Source organism: Myodes glareolus, chromosome 27, assembly GCF_982192425.1.
Source record: "Myodes glareolus chromosome 27, mMyoGla1.1, whole genome shotgun sequence".
NCBI classification, from domain to species: domain Eukaryota; kingdom Metazoa; phylum Chordata; class Mammalia; order Rodentia; family Cricetidae; genus Myodes; species Myodes glareolus.
The window spans coordinates 15,869,382-15,897,184 of NC_142052.1; the positions used below are offsets into that span (position 1 = coordinate 15,869,382).

At 39.5% G+C, this 27,803-nt stretch overlaps 1 protein-coding gene across 1 annotated transcript in view; it reads right to left on the reverse strand.

Annotated features, from left to right (window-relative positions):
• Positions 1-27,803, reverse strand: part of LOC146889368 (kinetochore protein NDC80 homolog) — a 39,361-nt gene that overhangs the window by 3,265 nt on the left and 8,293 nt on the right. The window contains exons 7-16 of the mRNA XM_087902467.1: positions 24,509-24,598; positions 20,422-20,515; positions 18,985-19,091; positions 17,973-18,117; positions 14,141-14,346; positions 11,865-12,017; positions 8,477-8,566; positions 6,270-6,362; positions 5,009-5,139; positions 3,786-3,888 (exon numbers count right to left, since the gene is read on the reverse strand). Of these exons, the coding sequence (XP_087758593.1) occupies positions 3,786-3,888; positions 5,009-5,139; positions 6,270-6,362; positions 8,477-8,566; positions 11,865-12,017; positions 14,141-14,346; positions 17,973-18,117; positions 18,985-19,091; positions 20,422-20,515; positions 24,509-24,598 (1,212 nt within the window). The remainder of the gene's footprint in view (positions 1-3,785; positions 3,889-5,008; positions 5,140-6,269; positions 6,363-8,476; positions 8,567-11,864; positions 12,018-14,140; positions 14,347-17,972; positions 18,118-18,984; positions 19,092-20,421; positions 20,516-24,508; positions 24,599-27,803) is intronic.

A 27,803-nucleotide genomic window follows, 5' to 3' on the forward strand; every position in this document is an offset into this window, starting at 1 on the left:
GAAAATCTGGGTAAATGAACAGAAGCTACAGATGTTAGCATAACCAACAAAATGCAAGAAATGGAAGAGAAAATCTCAGGCGTTGAAGATTCAATAGGGGAAAAATAAAATGTTAAATCCAACAAATTCTTAATATAAAATATCCAGGAAATCTGGACACCATGAAAAGATCAAATCTAAGAATAATAGGGATATCCCAAATAAGAAAAAAACACACAAGTTAACATCACCAATGATGAAATCTAAATTAACAGGAGATAGAAATCATTGGTGATTAATATCCCTTAATGTAAATGAACTAAACTCACCTATAAAAAGACCCAGGCTAACAGATTGGATATGAAAAGAGAATCGATCCTTTTTACGCATACAAGAAACACATCTCAACCTCAAAGACAGACATAATAATCTCAGAGTAAAAGGTTGGGAAAAACTATACCAATCAAATGAACCTAATAAACTAATGAGTGTAGCTATCCTAATATCTAACAAAATAGACTTCAAGCTAAAATCAAACAAAATAAACAAAGAAGGTCATTTCATATTAGTCATAGGAAAAATCCATCAAGAGGAAATCTCAATACTGAACATCTATGCCCCAAATACAAGGGCACCCTCATATGTCAAAGAAACACTTTAAAGCTTAAATCATACATTAAACCCCACACACTAATAGTGCGAGACTTCAACACTCCCCTCCCACCACTGGACGGGTTGTTCTGACAAAAAATGAACAGAGAAATAAGAGAACTAACAGATGTCATGACTCAAATGGATGTAACAGACATCTATAGAAATTTCCATCCAAAGAGTAAAGATTATACCTTCTTCTCAACACCTCATGGAACCTTTTCAAAAATTGATCACATACTTGGGGACAAAACAAAGCTCCACAAAAACAAAAAAATTGGAATAACCCAATGTACCTTAACAGATCACCATGGCATAAAACTAGAAGTCAATAGCAACACAAATTTCAGAAAACCCACAAACACATGGAAATTAAACAATGTTCACCTGAATCATAAATGAGTCAAGGAAGAAATAAAGGGAGAAATGAAAGACATCCTAAAATTCAATGAAAATGACCACACAACATACCCAAATTTATAAGACACAATGAAAGCAGTGTTAAGAGGCAAGTTCATAGCACTAAACACCCACCTAAAGAAGCCGGAAAAATCTGACACTAATGAATTAACAGAACATTTGAAAACTTTAGAACAAAAAGAAGCAAACTCACCTAAGAGAACTAGACCCCAGGAAATAATGAAAGTTAGAATTGAAATCATAAAATAGAAAAAAAAAGAAAACAATACAAAGAATCAATGAGACAAAGAGCTGGTTCTTTGAGAAAAATCAACAAATAGACATCCCTTTATCCAAACTAACCAAAAGGTAGAGAGAGAATATCCAAATTAACAAAATCAGAAATGAGAAGGGGGACATAACAACAGACACGGAGGAAATACAGAGAATCTTGAGGTTATATTTCAAAAACCTGTACTTCACAATACTGGAATACTTAAAGGAAATGGACAATTTTCTGGATAAATATAACTTACCAAAATTAAATCAAGACCTGATAAGCAAATTAAACAGACCCAAAACTGCTAAAGAAATAGAAACTATCATCAAAAGTCTCCCAACTAAAAAAGGCCCAGGACCAGATGATTTCAGCTCAGAATTCTACAAGACTTTCAAAGAAGAACTACTACCAATACTCCTAAAATCATTCCACACAATAGAAACAGAAGGAACATTGCCAAACTCTTCTATGAGGTTACAAATAACCTGATACTCAAACCACAGAAAGACATTACTAAGAAAGAGAATTACAGACCAATCTCACTCATTAACATTGATGAAAAAAATAATAAATGACTGGCAAATCGAATCCAAGAACACATCAGAACCATCATGCACCATGATCAAATCAGCATCATCCCACAGACGCAGGGAAGACTGCACATACGAAAATCTGTCAATGTAATCCACCATATAAACTAGCTGAAAATAAAAACCGCATGATCATCTCATTAGATGCTGAAAAAGCTTTTGAAAAAATACAACATCCCTTCATAATAAAGGTCTTGGAGAGAACAGGGATACAAGGAACAAAACTAAACATAATTAAGGCAATATACAGCAAGCCAACAGTCAACATCAAACTAAATGCAGAGAAACTCCCAGTGATTCCACTGAAATCAGGAACAAGAAGACAAGGTTCTCCACTCTCTCCATATCTATTCAATATGGTTCTTGAGGTCGTAGCTAGAGCAATAAGACACCAAAAGGAGATCAAAGGGATACAAAATGGAAAAGAAGTCAAACTCTCACTGTTCCCCTTCCCTGAATTAGAGGTGGTTGCTGATGAAGAACCCTTGTCAATTCCCATCGCCAAGTTCATAGCTGCATGGCACGGCAAACGAGCCATCCAAATGATACCCTTTCTAGCAGCCCTGGGCATAACTGCAGCTGCAGCCACCGGAACAGCAGGACCAACTGCTTCCCTAGCTGTTTACCATTGCTTTCCTCAGAATTCATCCAAATTTCCTACAGGTAGCCCTGACTATCCTTAGTCTTTATGGACAAATGGACTCACTAACCTCCTTAGTACTATAAAATCAGAGAGGAGTGCATTCACTCATCACAGCAGAGAGAGTTGTTCTTTGTCTCTTTCTTGGAGAAGAATGTTATTTCTACATCAATCAATCTGGTGTAGTGAAGGATAAGACCCAACAGTTCCAAATGGATCTTCAAAACCTAGCCAGTGGATCACTAATAGTCAGATATGGAACTGGATGCTACCCTCCTTAACCTCTTTCCTCTTTGTTCTACTAATTACGCCCTGTCTCATAAACCTCTTGTCTAAATTTCTTCAACAACAAATCCAAAGGATTTCTAACCAGACTTTGAACAAGTTACTATTGCAGGATTACCAGCCTATAGCTACAGAACCAGAGGCCTGTGCATCCAGTTATATCCTGGGGATGAAGATCAAGATTGTCCCAAGAACTTCAGTGCCCCAATTCAGCAGGAAGTAGTCTCATGAAAAGAAATCATCCCCTTTCTAATCCTCCTGTTATTTATTAACAAATAAAAAGGGGAATGTAGGTTAAAAGGGAAAACTGGAATAGGAAACCAACCAATCACTGCGCACCCTGACTCTGAACCCAGAGCCACCTTGGATTGGAGACTTGGACCAGGGAAAGAAACATCTTTATTCCTGAACCCAAGGCTAAAGACCCGTGCTCTGACTCTGAAATTAGTGTCAAAGAAATACAAACTGCACCTAGAATCAGAGCCAGACAAAGAAATATGCCCTGGTCCTAAGATAAGAGACACCAGTCTAACAGCATGGGGAGCTAGGCCCACTGAACGTGGGCGGCAGTTGTATGACTGGGGCAGACTGTGGGGCGACTGGCAGTGAGAGCAAAATTCATCTCTACTGCTTGCACTGGCTTTCTAGAACCCATTCTCTTTGTAGGGATACTTTGCTCAGCCTAGGTGGTGGGAAGAGCAGTGGTCCTGCCTCAAAGCAATGTGCTAGACTTTGTTGACTTCCCATGGGAAGCCTTACATTCTCTGAGGAGTGGATGGGGGATGGGGTGGGAGGATGTTGGAGGGAGCAGGAGGAGAAGAGGCAGTGGGAACTGGGATTGGTATGTAAAATGTTAAAAGATAGTGTTTTTTTTCTAATAAATTAAGAAAAAAAGGAAAACTTGTTATTCAGTTCCTATAGAAACAAAGCAGCTAGAATTCAGAGAGAGTTTCACACTTACTTCCAAAGATCCTACGTGTGTAGCAACCATCTCTAAAAGATGCTGTAAGTTACTTCCCACTTTTCTCCTTTCTTCAGCTGTGCTTTGTAGAACCAGTTGGTATCTACAGAATGAAAATTAAAAAAACCACTTGTTTAATATCTAGAAAATAAATGAATAAATTAGTACAGTGTAGTAACCTGAGCAAAATGCAAAATTTGCATTTATATATGATATTATTTTTCCTGAGAAATATTTGGTGAATAAAGAAAACCATACCTGGCCATAAGTGGTGGCACACGCCTTTAATCCCAGCTCTCAACAGGCAGAGATGGGCACATATCTGTGAGTTTGAGGCTGGCCTATAGAGTGGAGTTCCAGGACAGGCTTCAAAGCTACAGAGAAACCCTGTCCACTCCCACTCCCAAGAAAACCATGCCTGGTAGAGTCCATCCAAATGCCATTATGTAAGCACACAGCTCAGATCTCTACCAGCTGCTTCTGTTCACTCGATGTGGTCAGCTACCCTGATGCTGTGACCCTCCGTTCCATTTCAGACGAACCTTCCACCTCTTCACCCAAGCGCTAGGCTACAGTGCCTGGCTGGCATTGTAGGTCTTCTTCAGTTGAAGAGTTCCATATTTATTGCATTACTTATGCATTTCTGAATTATTTAAGATGTCTACAGCCGGGTGTGGTGGAGCATACCTTTAGTTCCAGCAAAGTCAAGCAATCTGAACTACATAATGTGTTCCAGAAAGCAGGGACTATATATATAAATTATTCTATCTCAAAAACAAAACAACGGCTGCTTAGTGGTGGCTCACATCTTTAATACCAGAACTTGGGAGGCAGAGGCAAGCGTACCTCTGTGAGTCAAGGTCTACAGACCACGACAGTCTCCAAGCTAGACAAAGAAACTGTCTTGAAAAACCAAAATACCAAAACAACAAAAAAACCCCATAAAAACAAAAAGGTCAAAAACCAAAAACAAGCAGAAAAATAACAAAAAACCCAAACCAACCAACCAAACAAAAAATGGATTCATTTCCAGGCATTAAAAGCTATTTAATAATCTAGCTGGGCAATTACTCTAATAGTGTCATAAGGTGTCTTAATTTTTGGCTTAAATCCTTAAAATATCATTCTTTGCACCCCAAATAGTTTCATAATAGGAATTAAAGATAAAACAGGAAGCAGTTTTACAAAGTATAAAGAATCAGATCTTGGCGAGGTGAACTTACTCCCGCTGGACAGCCTCTAGCTCATCCATGGCTTCGCTGAGGCCCTTGTTCACAGCACTCTCCAGTAGGTGCTTGTGTTTCTCCAGGGATTCCAGCTCCCTGGCACACTTCTCTTCTTGTTCCTCAGCCTCCTAAAGGAGAAAAATCAGTTTTTTTCATTCATATTCCATTTGTTAAAGGCAGATTTAAGTAAAGTAGGTTAAGAATAAAAAAAAAAAAAACCCAGAACATTGCATCATTAATATTTCCAAGTTGTTGACTGCCTTCTTTAACTGTTCCAGTGGAGACTCCATATGATAAACACAATTGTGCCCCTTTCTGAAGGATTCTGTGTAGCACTCTATTTAACAATGTTTCAAGTCTAATTTAAAGAAACCTGGTACTTTGATTAAAATTTCACACACATATTAACTATTTTCAGCAAAATTAGTTTCAGTCATTCTCAGATTCCTAGGTTTGTGATGCTGAAGTATGGATTTATAAAGTCTTTCACTTGAGTGCTTTCAAGAATAAGCTTAACCTTTCATGCAAGGAATATGATAAAAGGAAAAATAATAGGTACCTATTTCATACTTCATGTGCAGATCGGATTTTGTGTTACAATTTCCAAAAATTCTACATTGCTCAAAAAGCACCCTGTATATAATATAGAGCAATATAAACGTTTCTATTTGTTATACTTTGCTGGTTTAACTAATAATGGCACAGTTGCAAAACTTAATTGTATGATGGCCCGTGAATGGGGTCTGGGAAAATTCAGGGTTGAATAGAACACTGGCAATCAGTCTTATACCTTACCTAGCTTCTGGAGCTCTTATGAATAGACTGAAATTTAGTCGGGAAAGTAAGTTTGCAATGATTTTTTTTTCAAGACTTATTTATTTATTATGTACATAGTGTTCTACCTGCATCACAGAAGAAGGTATGAGGTCTCATTATAGATGGTTGTGAGCCACTATGTGGATGTTTGAACCACAATGGAACTCAGGACCACTGGGAGAGCAGCCAGAGCTCTTAACTTCTGAGCCATCTCTCCAGCCTTTGAAATGATTCTTAATGGACAATTACTTCTGCCCAGGTGGGTCTCAAATCTGTGCCAATCCTCCCATGGGGTCTTCTAAATGTTGGGACTATAGGTATGACAACACCACACCTGGCTCTTTGGGCTGAGTTTTGAGGCCTCCTCTCAGCTTTTGTATACTGCCACATTCAGATAAGATTTCAGAGTCGAGTCAGATGAACACACCGGTCAAGCTCCTACCTTAACACTTTGTTGGTAAAGGTCGTCCAGCTTTTGCACCTCTTCCTTCAGCATCCTCACATTTCTTCTGCTCTCTGTCTTCATGGTGTTCAGCTTGACAGACATCAAAATTATCATTTAACATTATAAAACTTTATATTTGCTTTAATGTATATTTATTTATCGTGTATGTGAGTGCTTTGTTAGCATGGGTATGCCTGGTGCCCAAGGAGGTAAGAGGGAGTCAGATTCTTTGAGACTGGTGTCAACAGATGGTTGTAAGCTGCCATGTGGATGTTGGAAATCAAACTTCGGCTCTTTTCGTAAGCAACAAGTACTGTTAACTGATGAGCAACTCTCCAGTACTTGTCTGTCTTTAAAGAAGTACTAATCTTTTTAAGATTCTATTTTATGTATAAGAGTGTTTTGCATTTTCGTTTGTATGTACACTGTGTGCATTCCAGGTGCCGATGGAGTCAAGAAGAGGACATCAGATTCCTTGGAATTACAGCTACAAGGGGTTGTGAGCTGCCATATGGGTGCTGGTAACTGAACTTGTGTCCTCTGCAAGAGTGGCAAGTGCTCTTAATCATGGAGTCATCTTTCCAGCCCTAGCAGCTACTTCATTTTTTTCACTGAACACAGATGTCAAAAACATACATTAGGAAAGAGCCTCTTTAACAAACGCTGGTGAGAAAACTGGGTATGTACCTGTAGAAAAGTGAAATCAGGTCTTGAGTCTCACACTACATGAAACATTGAAAATGGATCAAAGACTTCATATGAAGACAGGACATGCTGAAACTGCAGGGAAGACACATCAACTATGTCCTGTGTCAACAATCATCCTATGCAGAGGCAGGAACTTCTGAATGGACTGTGACAGCAGAGAACACAACCCAAGGACTGACACATGGGATTATAGCAAATTAAAATCCTGCCTAACAATGGAAGCAACCTCACAACTGAAGAGACAGCTTAGAGGTTTGAGAAATCATTGCCAACTCTGTATCTGATGGGGTCTATTATGTAAAAACAGCCAAAATTAAACCAAATCCAATCTTACATGAAGTAATGAAGTGAGCAGACGTTCTCAAGGGAAGAAATAGAAACGGCCAATGATATTTGATGAAGGGTTCAACGTCCTAAGCCATCAGGGAAAGGAGTATTCAAAATGATTTATAATGCCACTGCTATTCCTTTTGATCTCTGGTCCCTTTAAGGGACAAGCTATGCCCACTCCCAGTGACTTCTGACCTCTCGTTGCCATCTTAACTTTCTTTCTGTTTTCTCTCTTGGCCTTGCACACATGTTTTCTGTCCTTTTCTCTCTCTCCTTTTCTGTTTCTGTCTTTCTTTCTCGCCCTCTCCTTCCTCTTCTCCTCCCCTTCTTTCTCTGTCCCCTCCCCCTTTCCTCCATAACCCCGAATAAATATTTTAATCTCATTTTACATGTCCATGTCTCTGTCTCCTGCCTGCCTGCCAACAGCCAGCCTTCCAGGGACGCGCTCCCTCCTGCTCTGGCATGGCCCCTGTGGATCTTGCACGGACCCACAGCTGTCTCTGCTGGACTAGGCTAACTTGCACTCTTACTAAACATAGACCATTTTTCATTTTACAATTTCATGGTTGTTAAGTTTTTTTAGATAGGGTCTTACTATGTGACCCAGCCTGGCCTGAAACTTGCAATCTTCCCAGCCTCTGATAACAAAGTGCTGGAATTGCCAGGACAAGGCAGACTCCTGACATCTACTTTATTGAGGAGAGGAAAAGGTCCTCCTAGTAAAAAAATAGGTGTTTTCTTTTTCTGTTGGTACAGGGAATTGAAGCCAGGGCTGCAGCCATATGCTAAGAAAGTACTTTACCACAGGGCCATGTTTGTAGCCCATAAGGTCAGATGTCATAGAATTTAACAGTGAAAACAACTTTGTGTGGATTACTTGAATAGCTATTTATGTAAAGCTGTGGGTTTTACTTACAGATTACTTGAAAAACAAAAAAGAATAAAACTGGGTGGCAGTGGCTCACACCTTTGATCCCAGCACTCAGGAGACAGAAGCAGGAAGATCTCTGTGAGTTCAAGGCCAGTCTGGTCTACAGAGTGAGTGCCACCAACAGCCAGAGCTACACAGAGAAGCCCTGTCTCAGACTAACCAGAATTTAAACCATGTTGCTCAGCAATCACAAGTCACACTCGACGCTAGGCTGCATTACATGCTCCACACTTACTTGCTCTAAAGTGTCCTCCAGAGCCATCTTTTTACTTAAGGCTTTGCTAATTTCTTCCTCGCTTTCATTCAAGAGTTCTTTGAGAGGTACCTAGAAAATATATGAAATATGGGAGTCAAGATATATTATAAAATTCCCACGAGGTATGATTATATTATGACCTAAGACAGTTTCAGAGAAAAAAAAAGCCATGCAATTTTAAATATAATATACCATTGGTGAGAAAACATCTTATTTTCTTGAAGCCAAGGTTTAGGAAAGAATAAACATCTGGTCTCAACCTTCTTCCAAGTGAGAGGATTATGGGTATCTGTCACAGTGCCTGACAGTCCACTTCTTTCTGTTTTTATGTCTGGATGCGTGAGTGCGGGTCTTTGCAGAGGCCAGAGTTGGGTCTCCCTGGATCTGGAGCTACAGGAGTCTATGAGGTGACTGATGTGGGGACTGGGAATAGAACCTGGCCCCCTCCCAGAGCAGTAAACAGTCTTAACTATGAGCCATCTCTCCAGCCCCCATTTCTCTTTATACTTTGCTTAAGATTCTTGTTGAACTTCTATTTGTCTTCTAACCTGATGATTTTATTTCCACACTCTACTGCCTTGTTTCTCACTCTGTTGAGAAAACTGAGGTAATACCCACTTTAAAATGATTAAATAGAAATAGTTATGTTAAATTTAACCTGAAACTAAACTTTCTATACAACTAGTATATACAAACAGTATACAATTCAGTGGCTGTAGTATACTTTTCATTGTTATCTAAATGCCATTTTTACTTTAAACATATTTCATTACACCAAAAGATAGTGCCATATGTCATTATGTATTAAGTCTTTCTTGTTTCTGTTTTGAGGAGACAGGGATTCTCTATGTAGCCTTTGCTGTCCTAGAACTCACTATGTAGATCAGGCTGGCCTCAAAGTTAGAGATCCACATGTCCCTGCCTCCTGACTGCTGGGATTACAGCCTTGTGTAATCACACCTGGTTCACGAGTAAGTCTTTTAAAGCTATTATTGACTTCTAGCTTTGATCAGTTCCTTTTTTATGCTGTCCATCAAACCCAGACATTCTACAACAAACATGGGTTCTACCACTGAATATAAACCCAACTCCTGGGGATAGGTGTGGTTGTACAAGCCTGTCACCACAGCAATCTGAGGCCACTCTGGACTATGAGTTACAGTTTCAACGAAACAAAAACAGGATGTGAAAGATGGCTCAGTGGGTAAAGAGCTTGCTGATCAAGCCTGGAGACCTGAGTTTGATCCTCAGAAACCACCTAAGGTGGATGACAGAACTGACCTCCTGTGTGTCACGGAATGCACTCTCCCACATGTCTTTTCACACTCGAAGAAAAAGCAAAACAAATGAGAATCCTTGCCAAACCCCAAACTGTGCAATACGACAAAACATAGAATCACTCCATGCCTGTTTTTTGAAGGACTCAATGCCTTTTTACAACTCTCTTCCAAGTGGCTGGCATGACGGATGCTCTCCATCATTCCTAACTATTTCTGCTCTCTCTCTTACGGATTTATTTATATTAATTCTGTGGATACATGTGCATGTTGAATGCAGATGCCTGTAGAGGCCGGAGACAAGGGATTCTCCTGGAGCTGGAGTAAAATTAGGTGTGAATTAGTTGCAGTAGGCACTGGACTTCGAATCTGGGATGCCTGTACAGGCAACGCATGTTCTTAAACACTGACCTTTCTCTCCAGCATCCTACGTCTACGTTCATTGCTCATTACTCTATAAAATATTTCTAGAGTAAAAGTAAATTTTATGAACATATTCTTTGTGCCTAAATACCTTTTACAAGATTATTTAAATCAGGTAATTATTTTCTTGCTGCAGTAATATGAAACCACTCAAAGTAGTGATGTGCAAAATCAGCCAGCTACCTGGCTACTGACAGAAATCAAGGTACTAGCTGGGCGGTGGTGGCGCACACCTTCAATCTCAGCACTTGAGAGGCAGAGGCAGAGGCAGGCAGATCTCTGTGACTTCAAGGCTAGCTTGGTCTACAGAGCGAGATCCTGGACAGCCAGGACTACACAGAGAAACTGTGTCTTGAAAAACAAAAGAACAAAAGAAGTCAATATGTGTAGTTTGACAACTAATGGCTTGCAAACCAGTAAGTACGGTGTGAAACTTCTTTTCTTAACTGACAGTAAATCTAAACTGAGTGTGGTGTTGTACCCCTTTAGTCCCAGCACCCGGAAAAGACTGAGGCCAGTCTGGTTTAACAGGCAGTTCCAGGCCAGCAAGAAGTACACAGTGACATCCTGAAGTAGATATGGAAGTGGAGTTGCTGTGGAACACATTCGCAGTCCCAGCTCTCAGGAGGCTGAGACAGCAGCACTGTCTCGAGTCGAGACCCAGCCAGGCTACATGGAGAGTTGAAGACCAGGATTCACAGTAAGATCTTGTCTAAAAGTTACTGAAAAGTGGGTGTGTATGTGTGAATATAGCTGGCTTGATTTAAGCAATGTCTGTTCATCAGTAAACCGCTATCTCTGAGAAGATAAAGTTCACCTTGGGTATTTTATCTCCAGCACACAGCTGGGCTGGAACACACTCTGTACACAGTAGACACATGGTAGGTGATCAGTTCTCCCATCCCAGTACTAAGCAGACCTGACCCTGCTTAGCTTTTGATTAGATAAGGCAGGGTCAGGGGGATGGACATAGTCTGGATGAACAATTCTCAAGGGAAAAATGCATAGCATTTGAGTCAACATATTTGAATTCCAAAGGTAAATATTTTAAAGGTGGTACTTTAGTATTGGCAATGAATCTGTGATACTTCTGAATAAATCTAAAATTGTAACATAGCAATAAGAATATTTTCTCAAAATTATCTCCTTGGTCATTTCAAAATTGGGCAGTTTTTTTGTTGTTGTTGATTACTGACTTTTTTCCTTTTTCTGCCTTGAAAAATAATTCATTATACTTTACACCTTTCTGTATGTGCTTGTACTAGAGCTATTCCCACAAGTGTACCACAGAGACTTCATCTTTCAAGATTTCCCTGAAGGGCTACCACTCTCCAGTCTGGCTGGAAGAACTGATCTGGTAACTAACCTTGTAAGTTTTACCATGAGTAAAGTAGGCACCTGACATTTGCTAATGACGATCTTCCAAGAGGGACTGAAGGTAACTAGAAAACAAAGCTTACCTCAGATTGTTGACATAGTTCTGACATGTTTTACTTGTAACCAACTTTTTAATGGATAGTTGGATGAAGTAAAGGTGGCAGAGAGGAAAAGACTTTTAAAGTCAAAAGTCAGGTGGGAAATAAGATGTCTACCACTCAGAAGAAAGTGCTACATCTTAGTCCAGTCCTATGGCACTAAGGTAAAGTGAGGTTCAGACACAGACTTACATAAACTTGAGCCCTGTATTTGACAAGGCATTTGGCACCAGCTTCAGGATTAAACTTAATTTCGAAGTCATAACCTTTGGAGTTCTCAGCACCTTTGGGAATAAGCTTTAACTTTCTAGCCAATTTGTGGTAGTCTGCTAATTGTGCTTCGATCTGGAAGAGAACATAAAAAGAAATGTTAAAAATAAAGCAGTCCTAGACTGTGTGGTTTTCAATGGTCATTTCTATAACTCTACACAAGCTGTGATGCCAGTTTTTAGTAGTTTGATAGCTAACGGATAGTAATATTAAAATATATAAATGAAAAGTTTGGACAATTCTAAGGCTGTAATTAATGAGCAGTATACCACTGTTCATTTACTCCACATAAATTAGAGCAAACCCATGTTTCATTATCAACTAAAACTTACATTCTCAAACCTAGATATAAATATGAAATGAGACCAAAGTTTAGAGCTGGGCACACCTTTAATCTCAACACTTGGGAGGCACAGGCAGGTGGATTTTTTGAGTTTGAGGCCAGACTGGTCTACAGAGAGAGTTCCAGGACAACCAGGGTTACATACAGAGACAATTGGTCTGGAAAAACACACACACACACACAACCCGTCAAAAACCCAAAATGTGTGACGGGAACCCAAAACTTACATTTGACACTGTTAACACATTTTAATTATCACAAATAAAAGAAATAGCTAATTTACACTTCAAAATATTAGCTTAACTCTATTGAAAAATTTTTAGTAGTTCTTTCAAGGGTACATCTGTTACCAGGACGGTGTTCTTCCCCTCTAACGTAGTCCTTAGTATCCCCAAACTCTTAATTTACTTTACAATGTGACCTATCTGTTCTTTTACTAGCTGAATGTAAGCTCTATAGAATCAGATATTTATCTCTCTCTCTCTCTCTCTCTCTCTCTCTCTCTCTCTGTGTGTGTGTGTGTGTTGCGCATGTGCACATGCAAGTGCGTTTGTGTATCTTCTCCCCTGGCCCTAGAACACAGCCTGGAAGTTTCTCTTCTCTTCTGTTACTATCCAGGCCCAAGCTGCGGCCTGTTCTACTGCTTCCCGCTCCTCTTTTCAGTCTAATGAAAAAACTTCCAGGAGTTCACTGCTTATGTCTCTAGCTCTTTTTCCCATTATTAGTTCCCACAGTCAACACTTCGGATGATCCAGAAGCAGTCACAACCGTTATATTTAACAAGAGTTCTAGATGGCTATACTACCAGACTTAACAAGTAGGGCAAAAATTTATTACAGAACAAAAGGTTACAAATGCATTGTTTAGGTGAGTTTTTGTAACCTAGTCAGACCTTTGATACTCTCAAGTTCTTCTCTCTGGCCGGAGTTGGACCCCGCCCTAGGCCACTGATTACCTACCCCCTAGATTATTTTCTTCTTTCAGAGTGTTCAACCAAAAAAATGCTATCCTTTTAGGTTCATAAACCCAATGTTTACTTATTCCAGAAATTTATAACCTCTCCTTTCTTACACAGCCTCTGAGAGATAAGGTACTCTGAAGTAACTCACTTCAGATTAACTGATGTGGTCTAATTACACTTCATTTTCTTTTTTCTTTTTTTTTCAAGACAGGGTTTCTCTGTAGTTTTAGAGACTATCCTAGAACTCGCTCTGTAGACTAGGCTGGCCTTGAACTCACAGACATTCGCCTCTCTCTGCCTCTTACACTTCACTTTCTAAAGAAGCAAGTGGAGACTATAAAAGGCTACGTGATGCAGACTATGCATGCTGTTAATAAGAAATGACAGGTTAAAGCTAAATCAAGTTTGACCAAATTCCAGGCTCAAAGACTGAGTGCCACATCCTTTTCTTTAGTACTACATATTGAACTTGATACCCTGAGCATGCTAAGCTTACATTCCGTACTGATGCTAGCTCTTATATATGTGCATACAGATGTATACCTATTTTCTTTATACCCAGGGATGGAGCTTACATACCAGGATTAGGAGATAAGGGAAGATAGATGACTACTTACACTGAACTGCTTGTTCACTCTATGACAGAATCACATACATACATTTATTTATTTGCTGAGATCTTAGTTCATCACCAGAAAACCAAGTATATCTTAAATATGACTGATAAATAATAGAGGTGTTGATGAGCTGGCATAAGGATATGAGTGTTTTAGCTGTGCTAAATGTCAGTGTTAGAAAAATTTATCCCTCTACCTACAGAATTCCCCTTGGTTACACAGGCCTTTCCTAAGGTCTTCCGTGATGAGTGGTCACTCAGAATACAGTATGACTTACCGCCTCTTTGCCTCTGGCATATTTTAATTCCTCATTCCACATTAGCTGCTGTTCAGTCTCTAGGTCTTTGGTTAACTTATTAATAGTCTGCTGTAATTCATTTTTTTCATGATTTATTCTCTCGATGTCTGCAACCGAGTACTTTTGGTTATCAACAATATTCTGTAGCCGAGCATTCTCCTGTCTCATTGCTTCACATTCTAATTCTGCAAGAGAAGACACAAAAGCTTTCAAAAAATTAAAAAAAAAAACTCTACAGAGAACCTGATGGCACCATTTAAGATTGTTTAAATGTCAACTTTATACATATACATCCTTTCTTATGGATAAGTGATCCTACCTCATTAATGACATAAGCCATACAACTAGAGCTTTAGGTTGATATCTTCCATGTTTGGCTTACCACAGTTTCAGAAAGAAGGGTGTGACAAATTGTGACTCCATCCAAAGTTACATTTAAAATTTGTAAACAGGCATAGTTCAACTTTTTAGGTTCATTTTAAATGCTTCTAATACTCTTTTACAAATTTGAACTATTCAGAAATGTGGTTTTTACACAATCGTTGGTAAACTCTACCTCTGAGTTGGCTTAAGTAACTTTATGCCTCTATTATGTCTCTGCACAAAAGCATGATAGATCTACAGAATCTAAGTATGTCCTCCTCAATTGTAGTCTTGAATGGCTTTAAGTAATCAAGGAAGTTAACCAAGTCAGAGAATTAAAACAAATGACAGATGATATTACTCTCTCATCTACTCAGCTGGCAATTTTTGGATGTAATATTCTCCTAAGAATAAGGAGGTGCCAAAGTGGTGTGGTTGGTAAAGAGTCTGTGGTACGAGAAAAGGAGGGCCTGAGTTTAGATCCAGCACCCACATAAAAGTTGGTCATTGGGCACACATCTGTGACCCTCATGTTATGGGTGAAAGGTGGACAGACACAGATCCCTAGAGGCCAGTGGACATAGACATACATATGCCATGTTCTATACATTCACAAAAAGATATGTACTTTTCCTTTTGACTATTTGTAAAAAAAAAGAATAATAATAGTATTGGTTTAATTACATTGGGATTAAGAGAATAGTCTATGATATGGAAAAGCAAAGGACATTGATCATGGGCTACGAAAACAGTGAGAGTTCATTTAGAGCAAACACAATATGCACAAATGAAGTATTTTGTATAAACTTGATTTTAGTATATACTATGTGACAATTATAAGCCTTGGTTTTGTAGATGATCAGAACTACATAGACTAAGGGTTAAATCCAAAACTCTAAAGACCATCTTCACAATCTACATATGATAGACATAAATTGAGAAATCCTGAAGGAAGAAACTGCAGAATTCTAGGAAAACTCCAGGTCTCCTTATATTTATTTTTAAACTCTAGTTTAATGGTTCTGTGACTGAAGTCAACTTCTGCTCTGTTTCTGGTGTCACAGAAGTTAGGAAGTTCTATGTGCCATAGTATTTTCCAAAGCTTAACTACAGTAGGCATGTGCTCCTGAATCCAATGTTAGGAAGACACAGGACACTCAGGCACACCCTTTGCTGTGCTGTTGCGTGTAGAGCATGGGGCACGTGCAGCTTTCCACTTTGTTTTTAATCTGTGTCAGCTGCGGACTTGCTTACATGGCACTGCTAGAGGATACGACAGTTACAGGCAACAGAAGGAGGCAGAGATCAAGAGTCTAGCTGGTTAGGGCCAGTAAGATGCTCAGCAGGCACAGTCCTTGCTGAGCAAGCCTGCCAAACTGAGATTGGTACCCAGAACTATGTAAAGCTGCAAGGAGAGAATGGACTGCAAGAGTTGTCCTTTTACCTCCATTTGTATCCTGTGGCATGTCCTCACACAGATAACATACACATACTAAATAAAAATATAAAAAGGGATCTGGTTTTTAATGTAAAATAATATATTTATATAGAATACATTAGAATGGACCATAAATATATAAAATTATAGTTTTTATTATACATAATATATAGTTATAAATTTATATATATAATGTACTATTAAATTAAAAACACATACAGGTTCATATTCAGAGGACGTCTGTTCTTAGAAAAGGTTGTCTGTTGGCTCTAAAAAGCCCTGTGCTTAAGCCAGACAGAAACAGCAGTGCACACCTATAATCCTAGTATCTACGCTGAGGTAGGTGGACAGTCAAGAGTGGAGGCCAACCGGGCTTGCTCAGTAAGACTGTTCAAAACCAAAAAAGTCATGTACTGAGAATGCTGGAAGTTACAGTGGGCTGAGAAGGGCTACACATGTCTCGAACATGTAAATATCACCTTATCTGGAAAATGGTCTTCACACAAGTGATTGGGAATGCTGACATGAGAGAACCCTGGATTATGCAGGTGTGCCTTAAACATCACCATAGGTATCACTGTAAGATAGAGGCAAATGGAGAGTTCATGCAGATAGGAAGATGGAGACACAGGGACCAGAGAGATGGTCAGCAGTTGAAGCACTTAGTGCTCTTCCAGAAGGCCCAGATTTAGTTTCCAGGGCCTACATGGGTAGCTTACAACCATCTGTGACTCCAGTTCCAGCAGATCTAACACCCTCTTCTGACTTGAGGGTATCAGGTAGACATGAGGTACACATAAACTTAACATACACATAAAATTAAAAAAAAAAAGAGTTGGGCAGTGATGGCACACAGCTTTAAACCCAGACCTCAGATCTCTGTGCATTCAAGGTCAGTCTGGTCTACAAAGAGAGTTCCAGGACAGCCAGGACTACACAGGGAAACCCTATCTCAGAGGAAAAAAAAAACAAACCACCAAACCAGAAAAAGAAGAAAAAACAGAAAAAAGAAAAGACAAAGAGAGAGGACTGAAGGGAGAAGGGTGTGGAGGCAATTTATCATTCTAATTTTTGGAGGCAATATTCTGAGTCTGAGATGAGCTTGGGCTATGTATTATTACAGACTGCTGGAGGTTGGGGCCAATACAAAACCAGCATGGGATACAAATATAGTTTTAAAAAAGGAAGATAAAAGGGGATGCAGAGAAAAGACAGTAAGAAGATGGAGGTAGAGATTAGAGTGATGTGGACATAAACCTAGGTATGCTGTCAGCCATAGAAGCTGGAAAAACACATTCTTCCTGAGTCCTCTGGTAAGCACATATTTATCGGCTCTTGGATTCCATGTGGAGATATGAGAGAAGAAAAATAATTATTATTTGGTGCGAGACAATTGTAAATATTCTGTCAATTATGTTTTAAATAACCGCTGATTGGCCAGTAGCCAGTCAGGAAGTAGAGGTGGGTCAAGGAGAACAGAAGAATTCTGGGAAGGAGGAAGCCCATTTCTCCCCAGTCCTGTCCCCATCACAGAAGAAGGAAGATGTGATTGCCCCGCTGAAAAAAGTATCAAGTCATGTGGTTAACACAGATAAGAATAATAGGTCAATATAAGTTATAAGAGTTAATAAGAAACCTGAGCTAATGGGCCAATCAGTTTATCATTACTGTAGACCTCTGTGTGATTTCTTTGGGGATAAACGGCTGTGAGACCTGGTGGCAGGACGAAAACCCAGACAATTATTATTTTGGCTTTTTTGAGACAGGGTCTCACGATACAGCTCTGGCTGTCCTGTCACTCATTTTGTAGCCCAGGCTGCCTTCAGACTCACAGAGATCCACCTGCCTCTGCTTCCCACGTGCTAGGATTAAAGGTGTGCGCTACTGCGCCTGGATGAATGAGCTATACTGAAAACTTGATAACTACTACAGAAAGTTATCAAAGAAGGAAAGGTCACAGCTGTTTATATAGCCGTAGGCCAAGCTACACGATCCCTTAGCTCTGCTTACGTAGCCTCCCAATTTCGTCATCAAGACCACTTAGTTTCTGGTCTAGGATGGACGAATGTGACTCCAAACTGCTCATGTATGCTTTATACTTTTGAACATCTGCTTGCAAAGAAGTTTTCAGTTTCTTCAATGATACTAGACGATTCTAGAAGAAAACATATACTAAGTTAGTTATTTTTATCAAGAAGTATTCTGTATTTTAAAGAAAGCAATATTATTTACACTTATCTTAGAGGAAATCAAAAGAACTAAAAAAAGAACTTTGGTATTACTACTGTAACATAATAATTTAATGAAAGACTTCATTTTATAATAGGGAAAGACCAAGGATAATGTAGAAACACAAACACTTAATATCTGATAACTTTTCAGAACAATCTAGGTGCTCCACTAATAAAAACAAGATAAAGATTCTGCTACCAGGATTGGAAAGTTGGCTTAGGGTTACGAGCGCTGCCTGTTTTCACAGGACCTGGATTCAGTTTAACAACTCTCTGTATCTTGAGTTCAGATTTGATATTTTCTTCTGTTCTCCACAGGCACCGTGAGCATGTGGTACACAGATATGCATGTAGGCAAAATACCCATACATATTAAAATAAACACCCACAATATCATCTTGCTTTTATAAAAACATGCATGTTACAGTATTCTCTATAAGCCAGTTTGTTACCACCGTGTTTTCACTACCTAAACTCAGGACCTCTTGAGAACAATGTTCCTTGCAAGTAAATACCCCAGGGACCCTGTTCAAAGGGTAGTTTGGGTCTTATGTAAACAGGCAGGAAGCTTTCATCATATTCCCAGCACCATTAGTCCACGACTAGTAGACCAGAAGGGAAAACAAAGCACCGCAGATACCACACATGGTTTCACTGAAAGTCTATACTATCTTACCTTTAAGAAGCTTATTTGTTAACCCATTTAAAAACACCTTCCATAAGAGGGTCTTGTCAAACAGGCTCAAGAGTCTAAAGAGCTGTCAAGTGAGTTCAAAAACACGGTTACTAACCGGTTCTTTTTCTCTTTCTTGCTCCAATCTTGCAATCTGTTCATTGAGTGCTTTGTTTTCTTCTACTAATGACTCCAGCTTGGACGCATCTACCTTATATAAATCCTCTGGAAAAAAGCCCAAACACTTCATCAGAATCAACCTACAGCATCCTTCAAGTTTTCAGTACCTTATTCCCCCTTTTCCCCCAATGCAGTAGATACTACCTTCTATAACAGCAAGTGTTATTTTTACTCCATGGAATAGCCTTTTGTCCTCAACCTTAAACTTTCGTTCATAGCACCTGTTGCTATTGGTCTGTGGTTCCTCATTTAATTATCATTACTTTCTTTCCAACAGAATAAAGTCAAGATTTTCTGTTCTTCATTACTGTGTTTTTGGTGCCTGGCACACAGTAGGTATGTAAAAAATATTTGAGTAGATTAGTTTATATGTTTAATTATATATAGAAACATTAAATAACTCACTAAATGTTTCCCATTTTAGATCACAATGAATTTTCACTTGTGTGTGTTATCCATGTTTATGTGGTCATGAGTATGCATGTGTGCATATAGAAGTCAGAGGTTACATTGTGAGCCTTACTCAGCTGTTTTCATCTAATGTCTTAGATAAGATCTCTCCCCAGTCTGGTCAGTTTCGCTGGCTGACAAGCTCTAGGGATCTCAAGTCTCTACCTTTCCACCTGCTACACTCGACAGTTTTATGGGTGTCAGAATTAGACACAGGTCCTCATGCTTGTTGAGGATGGACATTATAGACTGAACCATTTCTCTTACCCTCATGTTTTGCCTTTTTAAATGTATCTATCTGCTCCCTGGATAGATAGAGGACAGTTACAACAGCTGGAGTGTCCTCTACTCTTACATCCCTAGTGCATCCTGAGGAATGTTGGTTTTCCTCTCTGACCTTTTGTGCCATAGGTGTCAATGTGATATTTCCCCATCACTAGGAAACACTGAGAGAAAAAATAATGTATATGGAAATATAATGGCTTGTTAACGTCCTCAAACTTCTTTTTCTTCCCTCCTGTCTCTCTTTCTCTTTACCCCTCCCCCCTGAAACAGGCTTTCTCTGTGAAGCCTTGACTGTCCTGGAACTTACTTTGTAGACCAGGATGGCCTCGAACTCTGCCTCCCAAATGCTGGGATTAAAGGTGTGCACCACCATCACCTGGCTCATTCCGTATTTTATTATATTGCTTTCTAGTTCACTAAGTTTCAAAGAGGTCAAACATGTCTTGAATTAACGTAGCCCGAAAGGGGTATGACTCAGGGCTGACTATTTTTTGCTTAACTATTACTTGTTCCCATTAAAGAACCATCATAGACCAACTCATAGGTACCCACCTCATAAAGTAGCTAATGAAAACACCAGGCATGACAAAACAAGCAGGCACCCAGAGTTAAGTGGCAGCACAGCAGGGAGGGCACTTACTCAGCTTGGACTGCAGCTCTGCATTCATCTCTTCAAAGTCGTCAGCACCGGCCATGAAACTCTCATAGCATTTGATGGTGTATTCCAGAAACAACTGATTGTGATGAGTAGATTTTAAAAATAAAGACATGATTCTCTATTCAGTTTGTTTCATTTTTATCAAATTGGAAACTTAAATTTGAATAAAAATGGAGTAGGCAGTTATATAAATTCCTTAGAAGAAGATATTGAAAACCTGCCATTAACTGTGCTATAAAGATGTACACAATCTATTACTTCTAAACATGAATAGGGATGAAAATACACATTTTGAGTAGATATTTTGAAGTCAACCCAGGAAGCTTCCTAAAAAATATAATTCGACATAAAATGCACAAACTTAGTCTTCTTTAAGAAGAATGCTGTGGCTGGCGAGGCTCAGTGGTCCTCCTGCACAGGACCTGGTTTGTTCCCATCACCAACACGGCGCCACACAACTATTCACAGCCCCAGTCCCAGGGCATCTGAGCCGTCTCTGACTTCCTGGGGCAATAGGCACATATGTGGTTCATACATGTATGCAGGCAAAGTATGTCTGAACATAAAAAACAAACAACACATAACAATAATGATGATGATGATGATGATGAAGAAGAAGCTGAAGCTACGGAGATAGCTCAGTGTCTGAGAGTAATTGCTGCTAATGTAGAGGAGCCGGTTGTTGTTCTCTGCACCCACATGGTGGCCACAACTCTTTGTAATGCTAGTCCAGAGGATCTGACACTCTCTTTTGGCTTCAATGGGCACTGCACACATATGGTACACAGACTTACATGCAGGCAAATCATCCACACACATAAAATGATAGTATTATTTTAAACAAAGACTCAGACAAACAAGCCAGAACAAAAGCTGAGTCACTACTATGCATCAATAAGACTGGTAGAGAAAAGGATTTGCACCTTATGAAAAATTGAAGTGGATTATGATTATCTAATTCCAATTAGACAGCCAGGGACTAATTATGAAAGTCAGAATCTTCAGGTGAATAATGCCATGGAAGGTGGAGCCCTAAGAGGAGACTATTAGAGCTGTGACCCAAGAGAAAGTTCTGTTTTCAAACATGAAGCATTTTGACCAGCGTAGTTCAGCCTGCCTTGGAACTCACTATGTTCCAAATGTGGCCTCTGACTGGTGATTCTTTTTCATCAGTCTCCCTGAATGTTCGAATCATAGTGTCTCACAACACATGACTCTGAGAACGGCTAATCAGAGAATTCCATAGCCTAGATAAAGTACATATTTCCCAAGACAGACACACACCCTTTCTTCAATACTGTGCTTACTAAGAAACCCTCTCATGACCCTGTTGATACGGAAGAGATAGCGTAGACAGGCAGCAAACATTCCTGTAAGCAGAAAGGGAGCCCACTGGTGGCTAATGACGATACCTTCATGCTACTTCAGTCTGCTCTTGTGAATCACTCTCCTTAGGTGTGGTAAGTTTGAACCCTAGGTACTTTGTAGTCCCACAAAGCTGACGACCAGAAGCTGAGTTATCCTGTGATAAACTGTGCTAGAAGTGGAATCTGCTGTACATGCCCTGCCATGTGGGCTTTTCCCTAGGAGCTTGGCTGTTACTGCTGAGGGGCTGAGAGAGCCCAGGGCTCTGAATGCTTCAGGCAAGTGCTCTGGAAAAGCTCTGTCTCCAGCCTGAGAATTCTCAGGAGGAAAGGATAAAAGGTTCTCCAGCAGCCTCTGCAGCCTGGATCACTGCTTAATATGGCACGTTCATTCTTGTTTAAAACAAAGGGGTGGGTTGGTTGGACAGCTGAGTGGGTGAAAGTCCTTCCTCTGCAAGTCTGCCCACTTGAGTTTGAGACTCAGGGTCTATAGTGGGAGAAGGAGTTAACTCCTTAAAGTTGTCCTCTGATCTCACCTGTGCATGTGACACACATGAATGTACACATATACACTCTGAGGAAAAAAAGTCACTGATTTTATGCTAGTCACTTAATATAACTTTAAACTATTTCTCAGGCATTCATAAAAGATGAGACTAGAATGATTACCACTTTCATTTTGTGAGACAGGCTTTAACCAGACACAGTTAAAACTAGTGCACAAAGCAATTTTTATTCTGAGATGCCTATGGTCCTTAATATATATTAAGCAACACGGATAATTTAAAGTGTATTCTTCAGCTAATGTTTGTATTTTAGAATACAGTGGGGTTTGCCATGCATTTTATGTTCTAATAAAGCATATGGAACAAACTTATACTCAAAGTAATTGATGCAGGACAATTGTCAATATTCTGTCAATTATGTTTTAAATAAACGCTGATTGGCCAGTAGCCAGGCAGGAAGTATAGGCGGGACAAGCAGACAGGAAATAAAGGTAGGTCAATGAGAACAGGAGAATTCTGGGAACAGGGAAGCTCCCTCTGCAGTCCAGACAGAAGCAAGACGTGATTATGCCGCTGAAAAAGGTACTGAGCCATGTGGCTAACACAGGTAAGTTATAAGTTATAAGAGTTAATAAGAAGCCTGAGTTAATGGACCAATCAGTTTATAACTAATGTAGACCTCTGTGTGATTTCTTTGGTACTGAATAATTGTGGCAACCAGGCAGGACAGAAACCTCGCCAACTAATAATTACTTTTCTCTTTGTCATTTATGATCTCCCATTTTTTAGCCTTCTGTGTGCTGAGGTTATGGGAGTGTACCACCATATTCAACCGTGTATTACATTTAGCACAACTACTTTTGGAAGTGGTAGCTGAGCTAAGTAACAATATGCCTAACTACAGCAGCCAAAACAAGATAAACCAGAACAACCTACATGCAGTATTTTAAGAGTCAATATGTGCCAATCCTGCAGTCTAAGCTACTTGTGTAGCCAAAGAAGAAGGTTTGTGAGTTCAAGGCTTTCCTTGAGTACAGAGTAGTTTAAGGCCAGTCTGAACAATCTAAGAGGACTTTTTGGCATCCAAGATGCCTTAGATTCAAGCTCCAGCAATTCTCGAACTCTTCTCCTCACCATATATGTTATGTTTTGTATTGACACATAATTACATTAAAGTAAGAAACAGGAAGAAAAGGAATCTTATCTATAACACATATAGTAGTTCCAATACATTTTTCTTTTTTTCAGTTGTTCTTTTTGAGACAGTTCTCATTATGTATTCCTAGCTAGTCTGGGATTTATTATACAGACCAGGCTGGCCATGAACGCACAGAGGTGTGCCTGCTTCTGCCTTGTGAGTGCTGGGATATAAAGGGTGCACATGGTTAAATTTGCATTTTTCAGTTAACATTTTTAAGTTTTTGTGGTTAGTAATTTTAGGAAGTTACAATGCCATTTCAATAGGAGGCACACTAAGTATTATTTTTAAAGATCCATTTTTAAAAAGATTTATTTACTTATTATGTATACAACGTTCTTTCTGCCTGTACACCTCCATGCCAGAAGAGCGCACCAGATCTCATTACAGAACTGTTGTGAGCCACAATGTGGTTGCTGAGAACTGAACTCAGGACCTTTGAAAGAGCAGTCAGTGCTCTTAAACTCTGAGCCATCTCTCCAGCCCCAGAATCATTTTATTTTACTAAAAATATTTTCCTTTAGATTGATCTATTTTATATGCATTTTGCTTGGGAACGGTTTTTGCATGTTGTCAATCCCAGCATTTGGAAGCCAAGCAGGGACATCTCTTTGAGTCAGGAGATGCCTGGTCTACATAGAAAGTTCTAGGACAGCCAGAATTTGGGTAACCTTGCCAAGGCCACCTTTGAGGCCATCTCCATGACCTGACCCCTAACCTCTGGAAAAAGTCCATATTCACCAAGTCTCCTTATTGGGAATTCCTTGACCATCTGTGAAAACTCACGACAGAGTCTCTGCTCACAGGACATAGGCTCCAGCTCTGGCCACCACATGAGGGATTTTACACAGGAAAAATTCATGAATTAAATCTGGTTTTAAAAAAAAATTCAAACTCAGAAATTTCCTAGAAAGCAAAAGACAAGTTCTATAAAAGAATACCTTTTAGTGAAAAATATAATAACATGCGCTTTATATACTGTTTATAGTAATATACAGTACCTTATTATGTATGATTCCATCTTCAGTTTCTTCTCCCCAGAGCTGCCCATCATCAAATAAAGGTGCGCTTTCTTTCATGGCACGATAAATCTAATTAGTACACAAACAACACATTAGATTAGTGGAGTTGATAGTTTGTAAAATTCATTATTTTTTAAAGATTTATTATTTATTATAATAATATTATATATAATGCTTATTATATATACAGTGTTCTGCGAGGTCAGAAGAGGGCACTGGACCCCCTGTAGCTGGAGTTACAGGTAATTGAGAGCTACCTGGAGTGGTTGCTGGGACTCTGGTTCTCTGGAAGGGTAGGTAGGAAGTTCTCTTAACCAAGTCATCTCTCAAGCCCCTTGCTAACATTGTTTTGAGACAGGGTCTTCATCTAAAGCAATAGAATGGAGGCCCCCAAGGGGAAGGTGGTATTCTCTAACAAAGTACTATTTCTGAGTATTGTTCAGGGCACAAGCAATCCAAGTCAGACCCCAACCAAAATTTATTTTGAAGCTCATGTAACCTTGTCATTTAGTCTCTAAAAGAGATGGGGCCATGATCAAACTGCTGCTAAGTGAGCAAAGAGGCACAGTGAAGAATGAGAGAAACTATCAAGTCACTTATAACATATTATGAAGCAATTTGGGATCAGAGCAAAATAACAAATGATGGGCAAACAGTGGCCATCATTCATATACTATCTATGGAGGTGAAGAGAATGATTATATTTTCAGAACTGGAGAGAGGGCTCAAATTGTTAAGAGTACTTGGTGCTCTTCTTGAAGACTCGAGTTCGTTTCCCAGCACCCATGTTGCATGGCTCACAAATGCCTGTGACATTGGTTCTAGTAGGCCCAATGCTCTCTTCCGGCCTCGCACAGAGATTCATACACATAAATAAGTAAAAATAACATTTTAAAGGAATATTTTCAATTGTTCCTACAACCATTAGATCAGGATCTTGTACTTGCTTTAAAAAGCTCCCTATCACTCTGTTCCATCACCAGCCAGCAGCAACTTCATGCGGTGGGGGGGTAGTGAATTACCAGTCTTATGTATGCTAGACCAGCAACCTATCACTGAGCTATTTTTAAGTTCTCTTTTCCTTTTTATCTTGACACAGGATCTACATTTCGCAGGCCGGCCTAAACCTCTCTTTGTAGAAGCACCTGTAAGTAAAGGTACCTGTGATTCTTCTGCCTTAGCTTCCTAATTAGCTGAGATCACAGGCCAGAATCACTAAGCCTGGCTTCAAAAGCCATTTTTGAGATAATAGTAGATCCACTTCTGTAGGGAAAACACTACCTTTTATCTGAATATATCATGACTAAATAACAAAAACCCCTTTCTTTGCAAACAGTGGTAGTAATAGAAAATAATATAGAATCGGGAAAGATAGTTCATTAAGAGTAGTGAGACAAGAAAGTCTTGAAATATCACTACAAGTCTCAGCATTAATAATGTAGAAATATAGTTAAGAAAACATCAAGCCGGGCGGTGGTGTCACACGCCTTTAATCCCAGCACTCGGGAGGCAGAGGCAGGCGGATCTTTGTTAGTTCGAGGCCAGCCTGGTCTACAAGAGCTAGTTTCAGGACAGGCTCAAAAGCCATGGAGAAACCCTGTCTCGAAAAAAAAAAAAAAAAAAGAAAACATCAAAACAAAAGGAACCTAAAAATATGGTACTTGATATTAAGAAAGCTATATCTTATTGAAGAAACAGAGAAGAATAAATGAGAAAATTAATCCTTCCCCAAATGATAATGTTAAATATTGTGAAGATGGAAATTTTTCTCTAATGTTTATGATGCAATTTGAAACCAATGGGGGGAGGAGGTAAGCAAAACACACAATTTAAAATCATATCAATAGGCTGGAAAAATGTTCTGTGGATAAAATGCTTACTATACAAGCATGAGGACTTGAGTTTGCAGGCCCAATAACTGTAGTGATATTTTGTTTATGTTTTAACAAAAAAAGCTTGCCCGAAGATTAGAGTGCAGAGTAAACCACTAGAAGCCAAGGAGTGGTGGCACACACCTTTAATCCCAGGACTCAGGAGACAGAGACAGAGGGATCTGTTAGTTCAAGACCACCCTGGGTTACACGAGACTGAACGTCTGAAAGAGAAACAGAGCTCCTGCAAAGGTGATCCTATACCTTTAACCCTAGCACTAGAGAGGAGAAGACAGGAGTGAGAGGGCTGGATGGAGAGAGGAATATAAGACGGGAGGAGACAAGAGCTCAGTGCATTCTGACGATCGCCCCTTCAGTCTGAGGAGAGAGTTGGAGGAGGGAGCCTGAGGAGAGGATTGCCCCTTGGGTCTCAGCATTAGTAGAGGTTAAAGGTCTCTCTAGTGCCTGGCCATTCTGCTTCTTGGATCGCTCAGCTTACCCTGATAGCTGACTCCAGGTTTTTACCTGAATTCATGCTACAGGTAACCATGTAAAAGCTGAATGTGGAGATGAGTATTTGCAGTTCCAGTGCTAGGAAGTGGAGACAAGATTTTGTAAATTGATAAGAAAAAAGGAAAAAAGAGCTAGCGAGAAGGAGGTAAAAGCATGATATACAGTTTTAGCAACCTGGGCTTCATTCCACATATATGTTGTAGCAAGCATCAATGTGCACATGCACACGCAAATACACAGTAATAATAAAAATGCTGCAAAAGAAAAAAAAGGAAATGATAGGCAATTACTCTTTTTTTCAATAAAGATTTATTTGCTATGTATACAGAGTTCTGTCTGCATGTCAGAAGAGGGCATCAGATCTCATTATAGATGGTTGTGAGCACCCATGGGGTTGCTGGGAATTGAACTCAGGACCTCTGAAAAAGCAGTCAATGCTCTTAACCTCTGTGCCATCTCTCCAGTCCAGGCATTTACTCTTGTGTGAAACTTTTAAGTTCAATTTTAAATACAAAAATAAAAATATAAAAAAATTAGCAATATTCTTTTTGTCGTGTTGTCAGTTATTAAAAACATGAACAACAGACCTGGCTCACTAACCAACTCCAAAAAATTATGCTATGACTTTTACATGTGTGCCACGGCATAAGCATGTCTACACATAGCTCACACACAGGAATAACAAGTTAAAGCCTTCAAAGGTATCATCAGGACTGGGAAGTGCAGTTCAGCTGAAGAGTGCTTACACAGAATAAGTGAGGCTCAAACACTAACATGGGGGAACATAAACCTAGGGAACACCACGTCAAGTCCAAAAAAACAAAACAAAAAACAAATCGGGATATAATGCCAAGGACTGGTGGTCACAGTCAAGACTACCAGTGAAATAG